Here is a 23915-nt window from a genome sequence, read left to right as displayed (position 1 = left end):
CAGCGTCTTCCTTATTCGTGGGCCCGACCGTCACCGCTGTAATCCACTCCTTTATGTGTCACCTCTCCTAATTCTAATTAAAAAATCAGCTGAGCCATCAGTTCCTGACCGTGAAATTAGCCAGAATTGGGAGGCCTTCATCCAGCTGGGCTGGCCATTTCTTCCACAGAGCCAGAGCCTGGCTTGGTAAAAGCTGAGTGAATAATTTCCAGGCTTCCAGTTATCTTTATGCCCTGCTCAAGCCCACTTTACATAATGTGGAGTAATTAATTTCACGGGCAGTCCTGCCACTCAATTGGCTCAGCAGGGATCGGTCCCCACTAGCATATGCACTGATTTCTTGAATGTCTGGGTGTCATCTTCCTCAGACCCTTCCCCTGGACTCAGACGATCTTCTACTCTTTTACACACAGGCTGGGGAAAGTAAAAGCAACCCCAAGACTCTACTTCCACCTATCAGAGGAGGATTAGCCCTGAAAGAATCATGCTAGAATCTATTACATTTTCCAGTTTCACAATATATGAAGTAGGCAGAAATTGATCATAGATTCAGAACTGGTAGGGACCTTAGAAGTCATCAAATGCAATGTTTTTACGGTTGAGGAAACTGAGACTGAGATTTTTTTTTAATTCTTACCTTCCTTCTTAGAATCAATACTGTGTATTGATTCCAAGGCAGAAAGGCCATAAGGGCTAGGCAATGGGGGTGAAGTGACTTGCCCAGGGTCACATAGCTATTAAGTGTCAGAGGACAGATTTGAACCCATCTCCAGGTCTGGCTCTTTATCCACTAAGTCACCTAGCGGGCTCCCCAAGATCCACAGATTTTAATTGACTTGGCCAAGATCTCACAGATTTTAAGTGTATAAGGTAGGATTTGGACTCAGATTTCCTAGTGTTCTAGAGACTATATCCTATACCCATGTTTGCAAACTGATGGTACATGTGCTAGAGGGGGGCTTCTCCCTTCCCCCTCTCCACAGACACCTGAGGATATTTCTCCCATCACCCACCCCTCTGTCCAGCAGCCCAATAACATCACTTTCTCCCTCTCTTGTCTGGGGTAAGGCAACATGAGAGTTGCAGTTTGGGCACTCAGTCTGTAAAAGGTTCACCATCACTGCCTTATACCAGGTTGATTCTTTTCATTTGATATATAAGAAAACTGAAAACAAGGGAATCACAAAATATTCAGTATTATAGAATCTCAGAACTGGAAGAACATTCTAAAGACATCTCTTCTGACCAGTACCCAACAACATCCTGGCAAGTGACCATCTAGCCTCTGCCCAAGGCAGCTAGAATGTACAGAGATGACTCTCTACATAGGGGAGAAAGGAGGGATATATTTGGAAATGGAGGTAATGTGAAAACAAAAAATACTTTCACATTTTTTAAAAAAAGTTTCATAGACATAAAGCTAGAAGGGGACCTTAAAAGCCTTCTAGCCCAAACCGCACATTTTATAAATAAACTGAGGCTCATTAAGTGACTCACATAAGGTCAGACAGGTTATACAGAGCACAGCCAGGTTTTCTGACTCCAGAGCCAACACCCTTTCCATTGGACAAAACTGACTCCTAAACTTGAGAGAACAGTATGGGGGAGGACTGGCAATTCAGGTTATAGTGGGGTGTAAACTCAATACAAGTCAAGAATACAAAATGGCGGCCAAAAAACCCCCATGGACTCTTAGGCTGCATTAAGTGATCAAGTGTCCAAAAGAAGGGAGGTGATTGGACTTTCATCTTCTGCCCCAGTCAGAAAATAACTCTGGACAACTGCCTGAGCATATGGGTCGAAGGGGATATGACTGGGGATTGTAGACTCTAAGCAATCACCCTGGTACAAATATCAACAATATGGAAATGGGTCTTGATCAATGACACACGTAAAACCCAATGGAATTGCTCTTTGGCTACGGGAGGGGGGAGGGAGGAAGGGAGGGAAAGAATATAAATCATGTAAACATGGAGAATATTCTAAATTAATTAAACCTTTTCAAAGAAAAAAATAAAATAGCTCTGGGGAGCAACTAAGTGTCTCAGTGGAATGAGAGCCAGGTCTAGAGATGGGAAGTCTTGGATTCAAATTTGACCTCAGACATTTTCTAGCTGTGTCCCTTTAGGCAAGTCATTTAACCCCTAATGCCTAGCCCTTACCATTCTTCTGCCTTGGAACTAATACTCAGGATTGATTCTAAAGATGGAAGGTGAGGGATTTTTTAAAATAAATAAGTATAGTCATCAGTCACAGGAGGACGACGCCAGGTGGCCAAGGAGAAGGAAAGCCCAAAGTTGGACTTGGCGAAGATAACAATTCCTACAAGGCATGAATCATGTCTGTACAGCTCTATCTGTCATCTACAAAGAAGCAATTAATGCATGCATTCTTTGCTAGTGGCATTCAAGTGCTAAATTGGAGTGTTTACTTGGAAACAATGGGCATATGCCCAGAGACCTTGAAGGGATATGGGGAGAAATGGAGCCATGCATGCGGTGGGGTACTTTTCCAAGGGCAAATGAGGATGCAAATAAGCAGCGCCATGCTCGAGTTTCCTACATCCACCCCACTCCATTACCAGAAAGGGATCCCACGCTTATAAAAAAATGATGGCTAATCAAAAACTGCCTTTCATGGCCTCCTAATCTTCCTAGCACAAGCAGCTCCATCTCTGCTCGGGGCATTCTCTCTGGCTGTCTTCCCTGCCTGGACTGGCCTCCCTACTCATCTCTGGTGCCCTTTAAGGGCAGCTAAAATGCCACCTCTTCAGAAAGCCTTTCCCAACCCCACTCCATTCTAGTGTCTTCCCTCTGCTGAGTATTTCCTATTTATCTTGCTCTTAGATTGTTTGTATTATTTCTTTGCTTCCTGTCTCTCCAATTAGAGCAAGAGCTCCTGAAGCTCTTTCCCGTATACCAAAGAAGGACCCAATTGCCTCTCTGCCTAAGCTTTGTCCAGTCCACAGGGAAGCCAGAGCTCTCCATGGATTGTGAGGACTGTCAACAGACTGTCTTTTGCCTTTCTTTTTGTCCACAGTGCCTGGGACATAGTGAGAGTTTAATAAATGTTTGTTGACTGCCTGACTAACTGATTTAGAATCCTAGAGATGCTATATACATCATCCAATCCAATCTCAAAAATGTTTATTTTTATTAAGGCCCTACTCCTACTGTGTGCTTAGTGCAGTGCCTAGCACATAGTAGGCATTTAATCAATATCTGCTTCCAGGAGCAGCTGGGTGGCTCAGTAGATTTAAAGCCAGGCCCAGAGATGGGAGGTCCTGGGTTCAAATCTAGTCAGGCACTTCCTAGCTGTGGGACCCTGGGCAAGTCACTTAACCCCTATCGCCTAGCCCTTTCCTCTCTTTTGCCTTGAAACCAATCCACAGTATTGATTCTAAGACAGAATGTAAGGGTTTTTTAAACATTCCTTTAAAGACTTGTTTTTTACAATGATCCAGGACAATTCTGAGGGACTTACAATAAAGAATGCTCTCCACCTCCAGAGAAAGAACTCTTGGAGTCAGAATGCAGAGGACAGCACACAATATTTCAGTTGTCTATCTGGGTTTATGTTTGGGGTTTTATAAGATTCCTCACTTACAAAAATAAGCAACAAGGAACGATGTTTTGCATGATAATACATGTACAACTCAGATCGAATCCCTTGCCGGTACCTGGAAGGGGAAGGGAAGGGAGGGAGGGATTGTTTTTTTTTTAAACCCTCACCTTCCATCTTGGAGTCAATACTGTGTATTGGCTCCAAGGCAGAAGAGTGGTAAGGGTAGGCAATGGGGGTCAAGTGACTTGTCCAGGGTCACACAGCTGGGAAGTGTCTGAGGCCAGATTTGAACCCAGGACCTCCCATCTCTAGGCCTGGCTCTCAATCCACTGAGCTACCCAGCTGCCCCCGGGAGGGATTGTTTTGGTCATGTTTGATCATATAACTTAGGAAAACTTGTGTGGAAATTTGGTAAAAATTAATTAAAATAAAATACATTTTTAAAGATTTTCTTCCTTCCTTCCCTCCTTCCTTCCTTCCTTCCTTCCTTCCTTCCTTCCTTCCTTCCTTCCTTCCTTCCTTCCTTCCTTTTAAGTACTTAACATACATTTCCTTCCTTTCTCCTTTCCTTCCTTAAGGGCACACAGAGTATCAACACAAAGCTGGGATTTGAACCCAGATCCTCCACTCCCAATCCAGCTTTCTTTACCATTCCACTGCAATGGCTTAAGGAGAACCCATCCATGAGGCTCTTTGCAATAACCTCTCTGAGTGTGATGGCAGGAGTGCCATCTTAGCCCTGTCTTCTACCCTCCAAACTACAAGAGGAGTTTTGTGCTGGACTCTAGAAAGAGAGAGCAAACACCCAGAACCAACTGGAGACCAAGGAAGGGACAGCAGCCTGAGACTCAGTCTTGGGGGCTGGGGTCTGCTTCCAGCCCAAGTTTGCCAGCCATAATCTTATAACAGGTTGCCCGGCTCAGGGAGGCCAGAGATCTGGTGGCACCTGAAAGGCGTGAGTGAAGAGAAGGAGGGAAAACGGGAGCCAGCGCGCCTGTTGGCCAAGGTGGGAATCCTGTGGGCAGAGTCGCTCCCATTCACAGCCAGGAAGTCATGTTCGACACAGTGACAGCTCTGATCAGAGCCCAGCTTACTCTTTCCACAGCTTTTGCCAATGACGGGTGTTGGGGGAATTTATGATTTTCTTCTTTTACTCCTGTGTTTTATTATTTTATTTTTAATAGGTTTTGGCAAAACGAGTCAGCGAGTGAACAGACCCTGGAAACCTTTTCATGTTAGACTGAGGAAGTTCTATAAAACCCAGAGGAAAAAAAAACTCTGAGCGTGTCTGGAGAGGCTGGAGAGAATGTTTTCCCCCCATTAGAAACTCCTTTTTTATGAGATGGAGATTTATAGCATCTGCTACAGCTGTGAAGCAGAGGGGATTCTGGGGGATGATGGAGAATGAGTGGAGGAGGGATATGAACCAGATCCCAGGGGACTTACGGTAGAGGCAGCCCTCATCATTACTCAGCTGGTACCATCCTGGGCAGCACTTGTAGACAGTCTGATACTCCATGCTGTATACCTGCCGATAGTCTGTGTAATACCCAGTCCTGAAGGAAAGAAACAGGGTGGGGAGAAAGTTAATGAGGGAGAAGGGAGAAAAGCATTTGTTTGTAAATGGCAGCTGGGATCAAAAGGCAAAGAGGCAGGAGGGCGGATGGATAAACCATTGCCATTGGCATTGGAAAGACCCAAGTTTGAATTCTGCCCCCAGACACTTGCTAGATGTATGACCCTGGGTAAGTCTCTTAACTAACTATCCAGGCTTTTTGCAAGGTAAGCCTCATGGATGGGTTCTCCATAAGGCATTGCAGTGGAATGGTAAAGAAAGCTGGATTGGGAGTGGAGAATCTGGTTTTTTCATCTGTAAACAGAAGGGATTGGCTCCATAGCTATCTCTGATGAGTCCCAGCTTCTGGCACGTACTTTTCCTATGTGACCTTGGACAAGACACCTTCTATGTGTAGAGGGATAGTAGGTTTAATACTGGGAGCTTACTTAGAACCCATCTAATCTAAGTCCTTCATTTTATTGTTGAGGAACTTGAGACCCAGAGAGATTAAGAGATACTCCCAGGTTCATACAGAGAGTGCGTGGCAGAATTTGAATCCAGGTCCAAATCCAGTATTCTCCATATTGAGCCATGAGGCATCTTCCCCAGCTCCAAAGGTCTAGAAGACCCATTGATTGTCCATTCTTTTGTTGTTGTTGTTGTTCTCCCCTGAAATCAGATGGGCCCATTCAAAACAGATTATTGACTTGGATTAGGGTTTGCTTCCCTGTATTTGAGGTCTGGGTTTTGGTTTTCCTGTTTATTATTATTACTACAGGATGGACTCTTGTGGGTACGCCCTGCTCTGGTCATTCTGAAGGACTTGGACCTCCACTATCCCATTCTGTTTCATTACTTCTTCATCCATACCAGGAAGAGGCTGGACTCGATGGCTTCTAGAAGTCACTCGACCTCCAAAGCTATGATGCTATTTGCCCATGACCTGCCATCTCTAGAGAGGGAGACACATGATGTTACCCTGGCATTACCCTTGCTGCAGGGGCTCCGCCATCCTGCATGGGACCAGTCCCTGCCTCACAGTCACGGCTTTATTTGTCTGGTGCACGTGCCTGATTTGGACTGAAAAGTTACCAAGAATGAGAGCTAGGTCTGCCTGGGTCTCTTTGGCCAGCTTCCACCAAAGAGCCAACCATCAGGGGCTTCAGACAGGCCCTTTGAACAGAATTGCCCAAGTTCTTTGTTGAATACCCAGGCATTGGCAGCTTTGTGTGGGAGATAAAGAAAGCTGTGCAGGCAGCTAGATGGCTCAGTGGATTGAGAGCCAGGTCTAAAGATGGGAGGTCCTGGGTTCAAATTTGACCTAAGATCCTTCTGAGTGTGTGATCCTGGGCAAATCATTTAACCCACCTAGCTCTTACTGTTTTTCTGCCTTGGAATTATTACACAGTATTGATTCTAAGATGGAAGATAAGGGTTTAAATAAAAAAGAATACCTGTGAGGTCCAATCTGACCTTCAGGGAGCTTACACTCTATCTGGGGAGGCAAACCTAATACATAGGAAACTACATGAGGAATTGTATCAGCAAGCACTAAATGACAAGGGCCAGATGATGGATGGACTCAATGAAGAGAGCTGAGTGGCTGGCAGGCAGAAGACCAGGGATGAAGTCCTGCCTCTCAGCGTTCCAAGCCAGGTGATCCCAGGCAACTGATCTCACTTCCTGGGCCTCAGTTTCCTCAGTGGTGACATAGGGATGATGAAGGTGAAGTCTGACATTCTGTTCTCTACTTCTCAACTCTGTCATTCCATGTTGTCAGGTCCCTCCCAGCTTAAACTTCCCCCCAACTCGGAGATTTCTTGTTCTAAGACCCTTCTCACATTTAGCATTCCATTTTCTAAGCTCCCTCCCAGCTCTGATATTCTCTTCTCTAACTCCTCCTGCTTCAGCTCTGATATTCCATGTTCTAAGCTCCCTCCCAGCTCTAAAATCCTCTGCTCTAAGTTCTCCCCAGCTCTGATATTCTCTGTTATAATTCCCCTGCTTCAGCTCTGATATTCCATGTTCTGAGCTCCCAGCTCTAACATTCTTTGCTCTAAGTTCTCTCCAGCTCTGATATTCTCTGTTATAATTCCCCTGCTTCCGCTCTGATATTCCATGTTCTAAGCTCCCAGCTCTAACATTCTTTGCTCTAAGTTCTCCCCAGATCTGATATTCTCTGTTATAATTCCCCTGCTTCAGCTCTGATATTCCATGTTCTAAGCTCCCAGCTCTAACATTCTTTGCTCTAAGTTCTCCCCAGCTCTGATATTCTCTGTTATAATTCCCCTGCTTCCGCTCTGATATTCCATGTTCTAAGCTCCCAGCTCTAACATTCTTTGCTCTAAGTTCTCCCCAGATCTGATATTCTCTGTTATAATTCCCCTGCTTCAGCTCTGATATTCCATGTTCTAAGCTCCCAGCTCTAACATTCTTTGCTCTAAGTTCTCCCCAGCTCTGATATTCTCTGTTATAATTCCCCTGCTTTAGCTCTGATATTCCATGTTCTAAGCTCCCAGCTCTAACATTCTTTGCTCTAAGTTCTCCCCAGCTCTGATATCCTCTGTTCTAATTCCCCTGCTTCCACTCTGATATTCCATGTTCTAAGCTCCCTCCCAGCTCTGACATTCTCTGCTGCAAAATTCCTTCCAGCTCTCATAGTCTCTGTTCCAAAGGTCCTTTAGAATGTGAAGTTCTGAGATTCTATGACTCCAGGGTGCAGTTAAGAGTTCAGAAAGTGAGGAGATCGATGTGTTTTGTGTGGTCGGAGAAGACCTGAGGGAGGGGTGTGAGTTGGGCTGGTCTCCGAAGGACCAGAAGATAACCAACTCACAGACACCAGAGAACTCTGGTTTACAGTCTCTGCAGACTGTAAACAGGTTAGGAGAACTTCGGTTTGGAGGCAGAGGGATGGGCAAAATCCCCTTCCCTTCCAAAGATTCCAATCCTTGAAACTTCCAAAGGTAAAACAGTGGCTCTAGGTCAGTTCCACTGCTACTGTTCCATACTACAGTTTCCATTTTTGTAAGAAAAATGAAGGGAGCTTGAGTCTGGAAAGTCTAAAGCCAAGCCTCTTTGATGAACACTGTTATTGTTACTCCTGGCTACTGTTTAAAGTTAAGATTCGCTTTGCCCCATATGGTAAATCCCAGTTATCCCTACACAACCCTCCCCACATCTTCCAAACAGCTCTGGAAAAACCCGTCTCCAATCCCTGTCCTTCAGCTTCCTACCCCCAGAGCACCCAGAGAATATTTCCATCATAAACCCTTTCTTTGAGGTTTCCATGGCCCCATGCTCTGCCCATGAGCCACAAGATCAAGGAGTCACCTCCCCTCTCATTAAACTGCAAAGCCAAGATGTTACAAGAACCAGAAGACCTTGGAGGATGGATGGGAAGGGGATTGGAGGGAGGCAAGGGGCTGGGTCTGACCAGAAAGAAAATCTTTAGAAAATCATCAGCTATCTGTCTCTGCCCCAACACATTTCTCGTATATCCTAAGCAAGGAACATGCTGAGAGCCCCAAGATAACTTCAATAACGTCGTGAGGGCACAAGGCTCAAAGGCGAAGAGGGATGCCCACTTCTCTCCAAGGATTACAGAGGTCTTCCCTGGAATGGGGTGGAGGGGGAAGCAAGCTCCCCCAGAGGGCATTAAGCAAGAGTTGCAAAGCCAACTTCAGCATGTTACCCCCTGGAAACTCTACCCAGAAACTTGGCATGGTGGGTATTTGTTATTTCAGTTAAACTGGCTTTTTCTCAAAGAGATCATCAACATCATTGGGTCCTGTTTTCCAGCATGAGTCTAGGACCATAGATTTCAAGCTGGAAAAGATCTTAGAGATAAGAGATCATTGGGATCAACCTCCTGATTCTACAAACAAGGACATCAGAAGCAATTCAGCCAAGGTCACACAGCTAATAAGCAGCAGAGGTAGGATTCGAACTGAGATCCTCCCAACTTCAAATCCAGTGCGTTTCCACTAGTCTAGACCACCTGGCCTTTCACTTTGCAGGATCCTTCCCCGTTGGTCTCAAAGAACACGGATTCGTAGAATGCAAATGTCAGGACCTTAGAGATATCAAGTCCGATCCCCTCATTTTCTCAAGAAGTGAAGTGGGATCCAAGAGAAAAGAAGTAACTTAACCAACTTCATACTGGATTTGAACCCAGGGCATCTGGTGCCAAATCCAGGACCCCTTACAGTCCGCCCCTTACAGAATTACCCTAATCAATTGTCATGGCAGTACTTGGCAACATTAGACTGTTCCATCATGTAGTAAGAATGATAATAGATGGTGCTGCCTTAGAACGTAAGCTTAGGGGAGGAGAGCAGCTAGCCCACATCAGCATTTGTTCCTATGCCAAGAATAGTGTCAGGGACAATGGAGATGAAAATTCAGATGTTCACAAAATTCTATCTGTGGGAGACTTGGGGGAAAAGGTTTTTCATGAGGTTGTCACCACCTTAATGAAGACTGACTTTCTATGGAATGGTGTCTGGCCCTTCTGAAACCACCCCAAAGCCTTACCCAGGACTATTTATTGGTTTGGAAGGGAGAATTTTGGAGCTCAGTCTCCCCTTCTCCCTTGTGCAAGAGTCTCTGAAAATGGGAGCTACTCATTCAGCCAGATGCCTAAAATTGCCAAGTGAATTTTCAATTCATGGGCTAAATTCAGAGCCATCAAAAACTGGTCCTTAATTATTTGTCCACCTTCATTATTTTTTGAACCCTTATCTTCTGTCTTAGTTTCAATTCTAAGACAGAAGAGCAGTAAGGGCTAGGCATTGTGGTTAAGTGACTTGCCCAGGGTCACACAGCTAGGAAGTATCTGAGACCAGATTTGAATCTAGGACCTCTCACTCTATTCACTATGCTACCTAGATGCCCTGATCAATGCCCTTCCCACACTGTTATGGTCCAAGCAGCCTGGGGTCTTTGTGGTTCCAATGCCTGCCTCTGCATACAGAATGTTGTTACCCATTCAAGAAATAGATTCCTTCCTCACTGGCTGTCTCTTAGAAATCCAATTTTCCCCTAAAAGTTCAAACCAGGCAGTATCTTATACATGAAGTCTTTCCTGATTCCCAACTGCCTCCTAATGTTAATGCCTCCTTCCAAAATGACCTTGTGCGGTATTTATTTTGTATATAATCCTTTGGAAGAGGTTACAGTGTGGATAGAGTCAATCTTGCAGGCAAGAAAACATCATAAAAGCAAATAAAAATAGATAAAAATCTTTAGGTTAAATTTTTAAAAGGGGTGGGGGCAGCTAGGTGGCTCAGTGGATAGAGGGTCATGTCTAGAGTTGGGAGTATCTAAGGCAGAAAGTAAATCAACAAACCTATTCAAGTTTTGATCTTTATAGGTATTAAGGTGTTCTCCCCTCTTAAGGCATAGAAGAAAGTATAAGACATTGTTGACAAGCCTTTAAGGGTTTCTTTCCTCTCTTCCATTAGATGACACTACCCTCACAGCAGAGGATTCTCTTTTCCTCCAATCAGCTCTCTTAAGTAGAGCTTTCCTCCGATCAGATCAGTTCCCCACATCAACTCTCCTATATTCAACTTCTTCTATTGATGAGTCTTGGTCTTCTAATCTGATCTGATCTGATCTGGCTTCTCCCCTAGATCTTCTGCCTGAAATCTAGAGCTACAGAGATTTATCTCAAACATGGGTTGAAAAATGCAAAATCCACACTTCTGTCAGATGGGACACAAATAGTTTATGTCCCATAATCCCATAGCCTCAAAATGGATCTTTGATTCAGAAATGTTCCTCTTCAAAGTCATGAAACGGGTCTATTCAAATGATCAACTGAGAAAAAATGCACTACACCCATCTACCATCAATCAGTATGTTTTGTCTGAGATGCTGTTCTCTCCCAGAAATTTTACTGAGGGTCACATCATGGGAAAGCAGCAAGGGTCAGGATATGAACTAGTGAGCCAGGCCTTAAATACTTGACAAGGCTATTCTGTGGAGGTTGGCTCTAATGGAGGATTCAGAAAATGTGAATGACAATGACTTAGTTGACCCAGGAAAACAGTTTTTTTTTTACTCTTTACCTTTACTTTTACTCTTTACCTTTACCTATCTAAATCCTCCCCCTCCTATGATGATCACCCAGAGTCCTTTCTCTTCCATGACCACTGCAATCCTTCACTAATATCCCAAAGCAACTAGAGTGTCATCCCTGGAGACAGGAGGGTCCTAGATTCAAGTCTGACCTTGGACACTTCCTAGCCTTTACCACTCTTCTGTCTTAGAACCAATTCTTGTAAAGGTTTAAGATGCATTTGTTATCCAAGGAGTTGAAATACCATCTCTGATAATATCTTTGTGATTTTGACTAGTCACTGAGCCTACTTGAGCCTCAGTTTCCTCATCTAGAGAATAAGGAGGTTAGACAAAGAGGCCTCAGAGGTCCCTTCCAGCTCTACCTAGGATCCAATTATCTCATGACCAGCCTCATTAAGTTTGATCATAGAATAATTGATGGGTTTTGGCCACCATCGCTCTTTTCACAATCTGACTCTTTCCAAAATTGGTTTCATGATGCCTCTAGCAGAATATAAAATCCATGAGGGCAGACAGTTCCATTTCTGTCTTTATTTCTATGGCACGCAGTGCAGTGCCTGGACCAGAGATGATAATTAATGAATGCTTGTTGACTAATTGCTATTTCCCTTCACATACTCAAGTGGCCTACCTACTGTTTCCCTTAGCTGGCATCCTCTCTCTCTCACCTTTGTGCCTTCCCACTGGCTGTCTCCAGGATCATGAACCCGTTCCCTCCTCACCTCTGCCTCTTCCAGTCCCTAGTTTCCTTCTGGGCTGTGCCTAAATGCAACCTCCTACATGAGACCTTTCTTTATTCCCCCCACCCCACCGCACCAGTTGTTAGTTTCTCTCCAGACTAAAAATAAAAGGATCTTATGTGTATTTATTTATTTATTAAATCCTTCCCTTCTGTCTTAGAATCAATACAGCAGAGCAGCAAAAGAGAGGTAAGGGCTAGGCAATGGGGGTTAAATGACTTGCCCAGGGTCACCCAGCTAGGAGGAAATGCTTTATATTTATTTTGTCTATGTTTTGTATTGATTCATCACTATATATGCTGCTTTCCCCCCCAAAACCAGAAGGTAAACTCATTGAGGGCAAGGATTATTTCAGGTTTCTCCTTTGTCTCCCCAGCACCAAGCAGCCATAGTGTTGGGCCTCGAGTTGGCATGTAATTGAGAGGCTTGTTGAAGGACTTGGGAATGTTGACTCAGCAGGAGAAGGTAAAATCTTTTTAGACTTTTTAAAATTTGAAGGGATGAAGGAAGAAGTTCTGTGGAGTCACAAGGGACAGAACCAGAAACAAGTAGCAGAGATAGCAAAGGAACCAATCTGGGCTGCAGGCTGGGGGAACCATTAGAGTTAGGGCTAGGGCTGCAGCAGGCAGGCAGCAGAAAGATTCCCTTCCCATCCAAGTCTTCAAGCAAAAAGAAATTTAGAATTTGAAGTTGTTTTGCATATCATTTGCATATACTTAAATATATGCCCATTTGGTTGATGCCCCGGATGCCCTTTAGGAGAGGGACTTTTTTCTTTTCTGTCTTTGTGTCCTCAGCATCTATTGCCATAGTAATTCACATTAATGCCATAGCAATAAATACTACTGATTGATGGGAAGGTTGGAGGACCATTCCTTAGGTATACGGTAGCACCAATCCTTTTCTGGGTGTGGGGTAGACAAGGGGGCCAAGAGGAATCTGTTTACCACATTACCTCTTAGGGCCCACTCAGACCACTGAAGTCAATACTTGAAGTCCTGGCAAGAACGGGGAGACATCCAGGACTGGGCCGGATCATGCTTATTGCTCAATTCAAACTTGTTGATGACATAACTGACTACTTGAATAGCAAGTTGGGGAGACAGAGAGAGAGAGAAAGAGACAGACAGAGAAAGAGAGACAGAGAAGACAGAGAAAGAGACAGACAGAGAGAGAAAGAGACAGAGACAGACAGAGAAGACAGAGACAGAAAGAAAGAGAGACAGAGAAAGAGACAGAGACAGATAGACAGAGAGAGACAGAGACAGAGAAAGAAACAGAGAGACAGACAGAGACAGAGAAAGAGACAGACACAGACAGGCAGAAAAGAGAGAAAGACAGAGACAAACAAAGAGACAGACAGACAGAGAGAGAAAGAGACAGACAGAGAAGACAGAGACAGAGAGACAGACAGAGAGGCAGAAACAAACAGAGAAAGAGACAGACAGAAACAGACAGAGAAAGAGAGACAGATACAGAGACAGAGAGAGAAAGGCAGAGGCAGAGAAAGAGACAGACAGGCAGAAAAAGAGAGACAGACAGAGACAAAGAGAGAGACAGAGAGAGAAAAAGACAGACAGAGAAGACAGACAGAGAGACAGACAGAGAAAGAGAGGCAGAGATAGAGAAAGAGACAGACAGAAACAGACAGAGAGAGACAAATACAGAGACAGAGAGAGAAAGACAGAGGCAGAGGCAGAGAGAGAGAGAGAGAAAAAGAGACAGACAGAGACAGAGAGACTGACAGAGAAAGAGAGACAGACAGACAGAGACAGAGAGAGAAAGACAGAGGCAGAGGCAGAAAGAGAGAGAGAGAAAGAAAGAGACAGACAGGCAGAAAAAGAGAGACAGACAGACAGAGACAGAGAGACTGACAAAGACAGAGAGACTGACAAAGAAAGAGAGACAGACAGAGACAGAGAAAGAGAAAGAAATAGAGACAGGCAGAGAGAGACAGAGACAGAGAGATACAGAGAGACAGAGAGAGAAAGAGACAGAAGCAGACAGACAGAGAAAGAGAGAGACAGACAGACAGAGATACAGAGACAGGGAAAGACAGAGGCAGAGACAGAGAGAGAGACAGAGACAGAGAATGAGAAAGAAATAGAGACAGGCAGACAGAGACAGAAACAGAGAGATACAGAGAGACAGAGAGAGAAAGAGACAGACAGAGAAAGAGAGACAGACAGAGAAGACAGACAGAGAGACAGACAGAGAAAGAGAGGCAGAGACAGAGAAAGAGACAGATAGAAACAGACAGAGAAAGAGAGACAGATACAGAGACAGAGAGAGAAAGACAGAGGCAGAGGCAGAGAAAGAGAGAGAGAGAGAAAGAGACAGACAGGCAGAAAAAGAGAGACAGACAGAGACAGAGAGACTGACAGAGAAAGAGAGACAGACAGACAGAGACAGAGAGAGAAAGACAGACAGAGAGAGAGAGAGAGAGAGAGAGAGAAAGAGACAGAAGCAGACAGACAGAGAAAGAGAGAGACAGACAGACAGAGATACAGAGACAGGGAAAGACAGAGGCAGAGACAGAGAGAGAGACAGAGACAGAGAATGAGAAAGAAATAGAGACAGGCAGACAGAGACAGAAACAGAGAGATACAGAGAGACAGAGAGAGAAAGAGACAGACAGAGAAAGAGAGACAGACAGAGAAGACAGACAGAGAGACAGACAGAGAAAGAGAGGCAGAGACAGAGAAAGAGACAGATAGAAACAGACAGAGAAAGAGAGACAGACAGACAGAGACAGAGAGAGAAAGACAGACAGAGAGAGAGAGAGAGAGAGAGAGAGAAAGAGACAGACAGGCAGAAAAAGAGAGACACAAAGACTGAGAGACTAACAAAGAAAGAGACAGACAGAGACAGAGAACAAGAAAGAAATAGAGACAGGCAGACAGAGACAGAGACAGAGAGATACAGAGAGACAGAGAGAGAAAGAGACAGAAACAGACAGACAGAGAAAGAGAGAGACAGATAGACAGAGATACAGAGACAGGGAAAGACAGAGACAGAGACAGAGAGAAAGAGAGAGACAGGCAGAGACAGAGACAGAGACAGGGACAGCCAGAGAATGTGAATGCATGACCTCTGCCTGCTCCCATTGAAACTCGAGGGAACTCAGGACTGAGGAGGCCTCTTCAAGTGGTAGAAGAACCATTGTCCACCTCAGTAAACAAAGCACTCCAGTCAACAGCCAGACGTTTCCAGGAGTCCTTATTTGTCTTATCTAGAGTGGGGAGCTCTGGTCCTGGGAGGGATTGGACACGTCTGTCCTTGTCTGTCCTCGTCTGTCCAGGACGGTGTTTCCAGAACAGCACGTCTCCAGGTAACAAAACAGTAAAACAAATACACAGCCCACCCCCTCCCCTAACTTCCTAAGGAAAGGCAGCCGGGGGGCCACTTGTTTGGGGCTCAGCTCGGGAGTGGCCACCGATGGGAACCACGAGTCCCTTGAACTCCAGGCAAGAACTCCACACCCCAGGAGGGCACGGGAGAGAAGGGCTCCGGCCCCTTCCCACAGGACAGTGAACCAACAAACAAATAAGTAAATCGGGGAGCCGCTGGCGAGTCTCTTTCCTGGAAGTGTGTGTGTGCACGCACAGCCGTGCAAGTGTAAACAGAGAAACTTTGAAAAGGGGGTTTAAAAACACCACTTTGGCAGGACATGAAACCACTCGCCCAGAACGCCACTGACACAGCAGCTGAAAACATTTGGCAGAGTCAGGAGGAGCAGGTCCTTTCCACCGCAAATATTTATCCTCTCTTTTCCTGATCGTCTGACCAGAGCTACGTGCGACTTTGGAGCCCCTCGGAGCCCATGTCAGCCCCCAGAAACATCCCTCTGGGAGGGCCACCCTCTCCTTGACCCCTCGAGCCACACAAAGCTCTTGAAAAACTACAGAAGGAACAAACTGGTTCCCCTTCCATGTGGGGAAGCAGTCACCCTTGCTGGCACCCATCAGAGCTTCCTGGCAGTGCCAATTCTATTCCTTCTGCCAAGAGCCAACATCTAGCCTTGGTCCTCCCGAAGCGGGAAAGCCCCAGTCATTTGCTGAGTCTCACCGCTTTCCCCAGCCAACCTGAGATGGCCGGTTCCATGACAAGGGCCGAAGGCATCAGACAGCAGGGCCAGGAACCCCATGGGGATGCCCGGTGTCTGCCATCCATTCACAGGCTGGAACCTGCCTTGCCTGGGTCACATTTGCTCAATCCATCTGGTTCTCTGAGAGCATGAAGGGATTGGAATAGGCACCAGGAGTGCGTCCCAGTGAATAAACAAAACAAAACAAAACGAGTCGGGAAACTTGGGTTTAAATAGCATTTCTGCGATTCAGCCTTACAGGAAGACTTCTCTACCCTCCAAGCAGCCAGATCTGAAGGCTGGGAACATTTTTCCTGACATGAAACTTAAACCTGTCTCTTCTCTCTACCCTCCATCAAGCACAGAGACCAAGCCTAATCCCTCTCCCAAAGAACAGCCTGGCAAGTATCTAAAGAGACCTTCAGGGGACTAGACCAGCCAATCCTGAATTCTCTTCAATTTTAGATTTCTAGGATTCTACAGTCCTGGGATTCACGGGCTCAGACAGCTAGACAGGCAGAGGCCTCAGAAGCTGCCTCATCCAATGTCCTTGTTTAACAGACAAGGAAGCTGAAGTCCAAAGACATGAAACAGCCTGTCCCTGGTCACATGGGGAATAAGCATCAGAACCAGAATTAGAACTCAGGTTCTCCAGGTAGCTGGCATCAGTACATAGAGTGCCAGGCCTGGAGTCAAGAAGACCCATATTCCTGAGTTCAAATATGGCTTCTGATACTTGGTAGCTGTATGACTCTGGGCAACTCTACCCTGTTGGCCTCAGTTTCCTCATCTGTAAAATGAGCTGGAGAAGGAAAAGGCAAACCACTCCAGTGTCTTTGCCAAGAAAACCCCAAATGGGGTCATGAAGAGTTGGACAAGACTGAAATGACTCAACAATAAATCTTCAATTCTAAACCCAATGATATCTCCAGTATATTGTGCTGATTTCTTCAATGTCTCTGTAGTAACACCAATTCCTCAACTTCTTGGGCAGTCCCAAGTCTCCTTACCCACCTCCAGTCAGCCTGGTATGTCCTTCAATCCTAATCATTCCCATCCAGGGTTAAGAGAAAGATTAAGAAGAAAGGGGGGAAGAATTAACCAATAGGTCTGGAGCCAAGAAAAAGGGGAAACCTTGGTTTATAAGTATATGTGTACGTATATTTGTTGTGTTGAAATTAAGATGAAAATCCTGGCTTACATTACCACAGAGGATTCTGGTTTACAAAACACGTCATAGATTACATAGCTAGACAGAGGGACAGACAGACAGATTGGTATATAGATTAATAGATAGATAGATAGATAGATAGATAGATAGATAGATAGATAGATAGAAAGAAATACAAAAGATGGATGGATGTATAGATGGATGGATAGGATAGATAGATAGATAGATAGATAGATAGATAGATAGATAGATAGATAGATAGATGAGTGGAAAGAAAGAAAGAAAGAAAGAAAGAAAGAAAGAAAGAAAGAAAGAAAGAAAGAAAGAAAGAAAGAAAGAAAGAAAGAAAGAAAGAAAGAAAGAAAGAAAGAAAGAAAGAAAGAAAGAAAGAAAGAAAGAAAGAAAGAAAGAAAGAAAGAGAGAAAGAGAGAGAGAAAGAGAGAGAGAAAGAGAGAGAGAAAGAAAGAGAGAGAGAGAGAGAAGAGAGAAAGAAGAGAAAGAGAGAAAGAGAGAAAGAGAGGAAGGAAGGAAGGAGAAGAAAGAAAGAAAGAAAGAAAGAAAGAAAGAAAGAAAGAAAGAAAGAAAGAAAGAAAGAAAGAAAGAAAGAAAGAAAGAAAGAAAGAAAGAAAGAAAGAAAGAAAGAAAGAAAGAAAGAAAGAAAGAAAGAAAGAAAGAAAGAAAGAAAGAAAGAAAGAAAGAAAGAAAGAAAGAAAGAAGGAAAGAAGGAAAGAAAGAAAGAAAGAAAGATCAATGGACAGATGGATGGATGGATGAATGGATTGATGGACAGACAGATATGAATATGTATATTTATATATAATTTCTTTATCTTCACAATAGCCCTAAGAAATATATGCTATAATTATCTCCATTTTATAGTCAGAGATTTTAATTTATTCATCCAGGTTCACACAGAATTTGTTTTTCACTAATTTTTTCACTCATGTACAACCCTTTGTGACCCCACTTGGGATATTCTTGTAAAAGATACTACAGTGATTTGCCATTTCCTTCTCCAGCTCATTCACAGTTGAGGAAACTGAGGCAAATAGGGTTAAGTGATATGCCCAGGGTCACAAAGCTAGTAAGTATCTCAGGCCAGATTTGAATTCGGGAAGATGAATCTCCAGATCTGACACTCTATCCACTGCCCCACCTAGCTGCCCAAGTAAGTGCCTAAACACAAGATTTGAACCTGGGTCTTTCTGACTCTACTATATGATCCCTCTGTCTCTTCTCATTCTAAACTAAATGATGTTAAGATCCTGGGTCAGACCCTGGCCCTGCCAGGTAGGAAGTGCTGGGGAGAACAATTCTTCTCACCTGAATTAACCCTTGAGAGGCAGGGAAGCCCTTCAGGAAAATGGGGCATCTGCCTTAGTGTCCAGAGTTCTGAACTTCTAACCCCATATACTGGCTCTCTGGCAAAGGATCCAAGTTTCTTTGTGAAGAGTACTGAATAGGGGCAGCTGGGTGGCTCAGTGGTTTGAGAGCCAGGCCTAGAGATGGGAGGTCCTAGGGTCAAATCTGGCCTCAGACACTTCCCAGCTGTGTGACCCTGGACAAGTCACTTGACCCCCATTGCCTAGCCTTTACCACTCTTCTGCCTTGGAGTCAATACACACTATTGACTCCAAGACAGAAGGTAAGAAGGGTTTATTTTTTTTAAGAGTACTGAATAGCAGGGTTCCAGTATGAGGCAACATAAAGAGTGCTGGCTTTGAGGCCAGAGAACCTGGGTTCAAATCCTCTGCCACTTACTCCCTCTTCCATGATCCTGGGCAAATTTCCAGGCTTGTTAGACATGAGAGCCTTCTGTGCACACTATAATTCAGCTATAATTATCCACTTGTGGTTCCTTACCCAGAACACTCCATCTCCCATTGCAGCAACTACACCCTGGTTGCCCTCCAGGCCTGGAATCTTCTCCCTCACCTTCAGCTTTTAAAATTCCTGGCTTCCTTCAAGATTCAGCTCAGCAGCTCCCGCCACAGAACTCTCGCGGGTCCTAGTAGCTGCTCTGTCCTTCCCATGTACTCTGTAGGTATCTTATACCCACCCATTATACCTATGGTCCATCCCATTAGAATGTAAATTCCATGACGGCAGGGCCTGGTTTTTCTTTCTATTATATCCTTAGCACTTAACACAGTACCCGGCATACACTAGGCATATAATAATTGTCTGTGGATTGAGGGACCATGCACCTGCAAAAGGAGGGGGCTGGATTAGAACACCAGGTGATCTGTGCATCATTGGGATTCCCTTCATATCTGAGATCCTTGGAGCCACATCACTACAAACAGACAGGCAGGACCTAAGCTCTGGGCCCTGAAGTTATTCCAACAGTGAGTGCCCTGTGTCCCCTGCAGAGGATGGAGGGATCTTGTTTCCCATCAAGGCTGCTCTGCTTGGCGCATTCCTTGGAGTTTGGTTTCCAAAAGTCAAGGCAGGCTCAATTTCCGGTGAACTCAGCCAGCCCGAGGTAAAATACTCTCTAGGGACTCTGCCTCCCAGACACTTCACAGAAGTTCATTCTCTGGGAGATCCCCTGGGTTTCCCTCCCGACAGTCCCCAGATTTGGGGCATCAACCATTAGTTAAATGAATAAGTAAGTGAATGAAAGAAGGATTGACGAAGAGAGAAGACAGACATTCTGGTCCCTGCACGCACTCCATATCCCAACTCCAGGCATTTTCCTGGCTTGGAATACTCTCCCTCCGCATTTCTGCCATCTGACTTCCCTGGCTTCCTTCAAATCCCAGCTAAAATTTTCCTTTCTTCTCCAGGAAGACTTTCCTAATCTTAATTCTATTCTTTTCCTTCTACTAATGGCTGCCAATTTATCCTACATATAGCTTTTTGGTACATAGTTGGTTTACATATCATCTCCCTTGTTATATTGTGAGTTCCTTGTGGGTTGGGACTACCCAGGGATACAAAGTTCTTGGTCTACAGCAGGCACTTTAAAATGCTCATTGGTGGGGCTGCTAGTGGATACAGAGCCAAGTCCAGGGTTCAAATCTGGGCTCAGGTACTTCCTGGCTATGTGACCCTGGGCAAGTCATTTAACACCGATTGCCTAGCCTTTGCCACTCTTCTGCTTTAGAATCAAATACTCAGTATGGAGTCTAAAAGGGAAGGTTAGGATTTTTTTTTAAGTGCTTGTTGTCTGTTGATTGACTTTTGACTATCCTCCAGAGCCTCCTAACCATCCCTTTCACAGATCTTCATGAAGAATGTTTTTTTATTTCTCTCGCTGTCCTTGATATACTCTTCTGGAAACACGCCAATTTGACTTTCTCCTAAAATATGGGGTCCTAGGTTGAACAGAGCATGCCAGATGTGGCCTAACCTGGGCATAGCGGCACAGGGTCAGTACTGACTTCATTCTGGACACTCACAGAATCACAAGATCCCCACTGTAGAAGAAGAAGGGACCTCAACGCCATCTAGCCCAGTGACCTCATTTTACAGATGAGGAAACTAAGGCCCAGGCAGATGAAGGGAGCAGCCCTGGACTACACAGGTCTTTCCTACACTACTCCAAGTCTTTCCAAATACTTCACTGCTTCTCATCTCTCTTATTAATTCCAAAGAGAAGAACAATTAGAATAGTTTGGCAGTAAGGAAGGCCTCACTAGTCAATCAAATCAACAAGCATTTATTAAACACTAACCATGTGTCAGGTGTAGGGTGTCAGAGATCCAAAGAAAAATGGAAAATGATCCCAATATCACAGAACCATAGGTTTAGAGCTGGAAAGGATCTTGGAGGCCATTGCGTACAACCCCTTTTATTTTACAGATGAAGAAACTGAGACCCCAAGATGAGAAACAATTTCCTCAATATCACAAAGGGAGCAAATGTCAGAGGTAGTATTTGAACCCAGACCCTCTGACTCCAGCAGGTGTTTTGAAGTGCTAGGACCAAGCATTGGGTATATGAAGAATGCCAAAAGACTGTCCCTGACCTCAAGGAGCTCACAGTCTAATGAGGAAGACAACATGCAGACATCTATGTACAAACAAGGTAGAGACAGGATAAACTGGTGATAATCAACAGAAAGAAGGCACAAGCATTAACAGGGGATTGGGAGAGTCTTCTTGTAGAAGGTATGCTTGTTGCTGAAAAGTGAAAGAGACCAGGAGGTGGGGCTGAATATTCTTTTTTTACTTTGTCCCTGACCCTGATCAGAGAACTTATGGTCTGCCATTCATTCATCATGAATCCTCCTGGTCTTATAGTCCACTAAGACTCTTAGATCTTTTCATAGGAATTTCTTTTCTAGCTACAACTCCCCTAATTCATCCTCCTACTTGGAACACTAAGACTTGGAACATTAAAGCCACAACTTATTAAATATACCTCTTTTCTTAAAATTAATCAAGCAAAGAGACTTTAAACATAAGGGTCACTCTCAATAGACAGCAAGATAGATGATAGACACATACATTTAAATATTTATATATCAAACTTAAATAAATGAATGTGCAAGAGAAATGCAAGAAAATTTCTCAACTCCATAAAATGACAATTAAAAAAACCTGTTCACTATATTATATGTTATTTTTCTATTTCAGGCAATTATCAATAGCTTGAATAAAGAAGGGTGTATAGGTTATCTGGGTGGCTCAGCGGATAGAGAGAGCTTAGAAACAGGGTCCTGGATTCAAATTTAGCCTCAAATACTTTCCAACTGTGCGATTCTGGACGAGTCACCTAACCCCAACTGTGTAGTCCTTACCACTCTCTTGCCTTGGAACCAATACTTAGTATTGACTCTAAGACAGATGGTAAGGAGGAGGAGGAGAGAAGAGAGAGGAGAGAGGAGAAGAAGAAAGAAGAAAGAAGGAGGAGGAGGAGGAGGAGGAGGAGGAGGAGGAGGAGGAGGAGGAGGAGAAGGAGAAGAAGGAGGAGGAGGAGGAGGAGGAGGAGGAGGAGGAGGAGGAGGAGGAGGAGGAGGAGAAGGAGAAGGAGAAGGAGAAGGAGAAGGAGAAGGAGAAGGAGAAGGAGAAGGAGAAGGAGAAGGAGAAGGAGAAGGAGAAGGAGAAGGAGAAGGAGAAGAAGAAGAAGAAGAAGAAGAAGAAGAAGAAGAAGAAGAAGAAGAAGAAGAAGAAGAAGAAGAAGAAGAAGGAGGAGGAGGAGGAGGAGGAGGAGGAGGAGGAGGAGGAGGAGGAGGAGGGAGGAGGAGGAGGAAGAGGAAGAGGAAGAAGAGAGTAGATCAAATGGCTTTTATTTAAAAAGAGCCTTTTATAATATCAAAGCTATAGTGACGTCATGCTGATGCTGATTTATCATTTATCCTGAGTTAGATCATTGTGACTGAGAAATAGCTAGTTCATAAGATTTTTTCTTTAAAAAAAAAAACAGAAAATGTTGGGGTGTGTATGTATGTGTGTGTCTGTACACATCATGGGGGTTAGGGTGCAGCACCCCTGTGATCTGGAAAATGCATGTAAAAATGTTGGCCCTTCCTTTGTAACAGAGAAGTGTGATTTTTTCTTTTCCAAGGTATATACAGCACTTTATTGTAAATTTTGAGTCAAGTATGCAATTCGGAGTTTTTCAACTTTTTCTATATCATCTACAACTTCCACAAAACTCTCCCAAATTCCCATTTAGTTTCTAATAGATCTATTGAAACCATGACAGCCAAAATTATGAAGTGGTGGGGCAGCTGGATAGCTCAGTGGATTGAGAACCAGGCCTAGAGACAGGAGGTCCTGGGTTCAAATTTGACCTCAGACACTTCCCAGCTGTGTGACCCTGGACAAGTCACTTAATCCCTTTGCCTAGCCCTTACCCCTCTTCTGCTTTGGAACCAATATACAGTGTTGATTCTAAAATGGAATGTAAGGGTTTAAAAAAAACTATGAAGCCAAAGGGATAACTGTATACATATCCTGCTCAGCTTTCCCCATTTCATCAGAAACAGTGGGAGCTGCTCTGAGGTCTTGTTGGGAGCAACAGAAAAGCTGTGAATGGCTCTGTTTACTAAAAGAAGACGGAGGACAGTTTAACTACCATTAGCCCCTCTTCCCCTGCTCAAACCAAGCTCTCAAGAGGTTCTGCCAAGGAGGAAATTTTGGTCCAGCTGCATCAAATGGCACCACATGTGAGCAATTTACCTGAATCACTTCCACCATCTCCCCCCTAGACTCTGCCCTCTGGTGAGGCCTGTGATAAATGGCTGCTGGAACAGGTGGGATGGGGAGGGAACGTGGGAGCAAATAGAGTCACTTCAGGCCAGGAAAAAGGCCATTCAGAATATTGAGAGCGGCCCATCAGTGTGAAACGATGGTTTTGCCAAGGATCATCGAGCAACCCATTGAGAATTCCCTGTAGCTCAGCAGCTACAGCAGCCGGGGGCATGTGCCGGATTTCCTAGAGCCACACTCTGAGCCTGAGCCAGAGTTCCCGAGGGCTGGCTCAGCAGCCATGGCATGGCCAGTTCCCTGGCTCCAAGGACTCTGGAGCTGCCAGCAGCTGCTCCCAGAGAAACCCTTGCACCTGTGGGGTGGGGAGGAAAGGCAGATGCCAGGATTTCCTCCAAGCCAGCACATGGTCTCTGTCAGATGATGAGCTGCTCAGTCCATTTCCTGAGCCCAGTGTCCCAACTCAGTCTGTAAGTGGGTCAACAAGCATTAATTAAGCCCTTATTATGTGCCTTAAAGGGCAGCTAAGTGGCATAGTGGGCAGAGCATCAGG

At 44.6% G+C, this 23915-nt stretch overlaps 1 protein-coding gene across 1 annotated transcript in view; it reads right to left on the bottom strand.

Moving 5' to 3' along the window:
- LOC130453919 (multiple epidermal growth factor-like domains protein 6) overlaps positions 1–23915 on the bottom strand; it is a 221608-nt gene that overhangs the window by 145770 nt on the left and 51923 nt on the right. Inside the window, exon 3 of the mRNA XM_056795969.1 lies at positions 5011–5120. Within this exon, the coding sequence (XP_056651947.1) occupies positions 5011–5120 (110 nt within the window). The remainder of the gene's footprint in view (positions 1–5010; positions 5121–23915) is intronic.

Source organism: Monodelphis domestica, chromosome 4 (assembly GCF_027887165.1).
Source record: "Monodelphis domestica isolate mMonDom1 chromosome 4, mMonDom1.pri, whole genome shotgun sequence".
Lineage (NCBI taxonomy): Eukaryota > Metazoa > Chordata > Mammalia > Didelphimorphia > Didelphidae > Monodelphis > Monodelphis domestica.
Note: the sequence above shows the minus strand (reverse complement) of the source record. Positions and strands in the feature narration are given on the sequence as shown.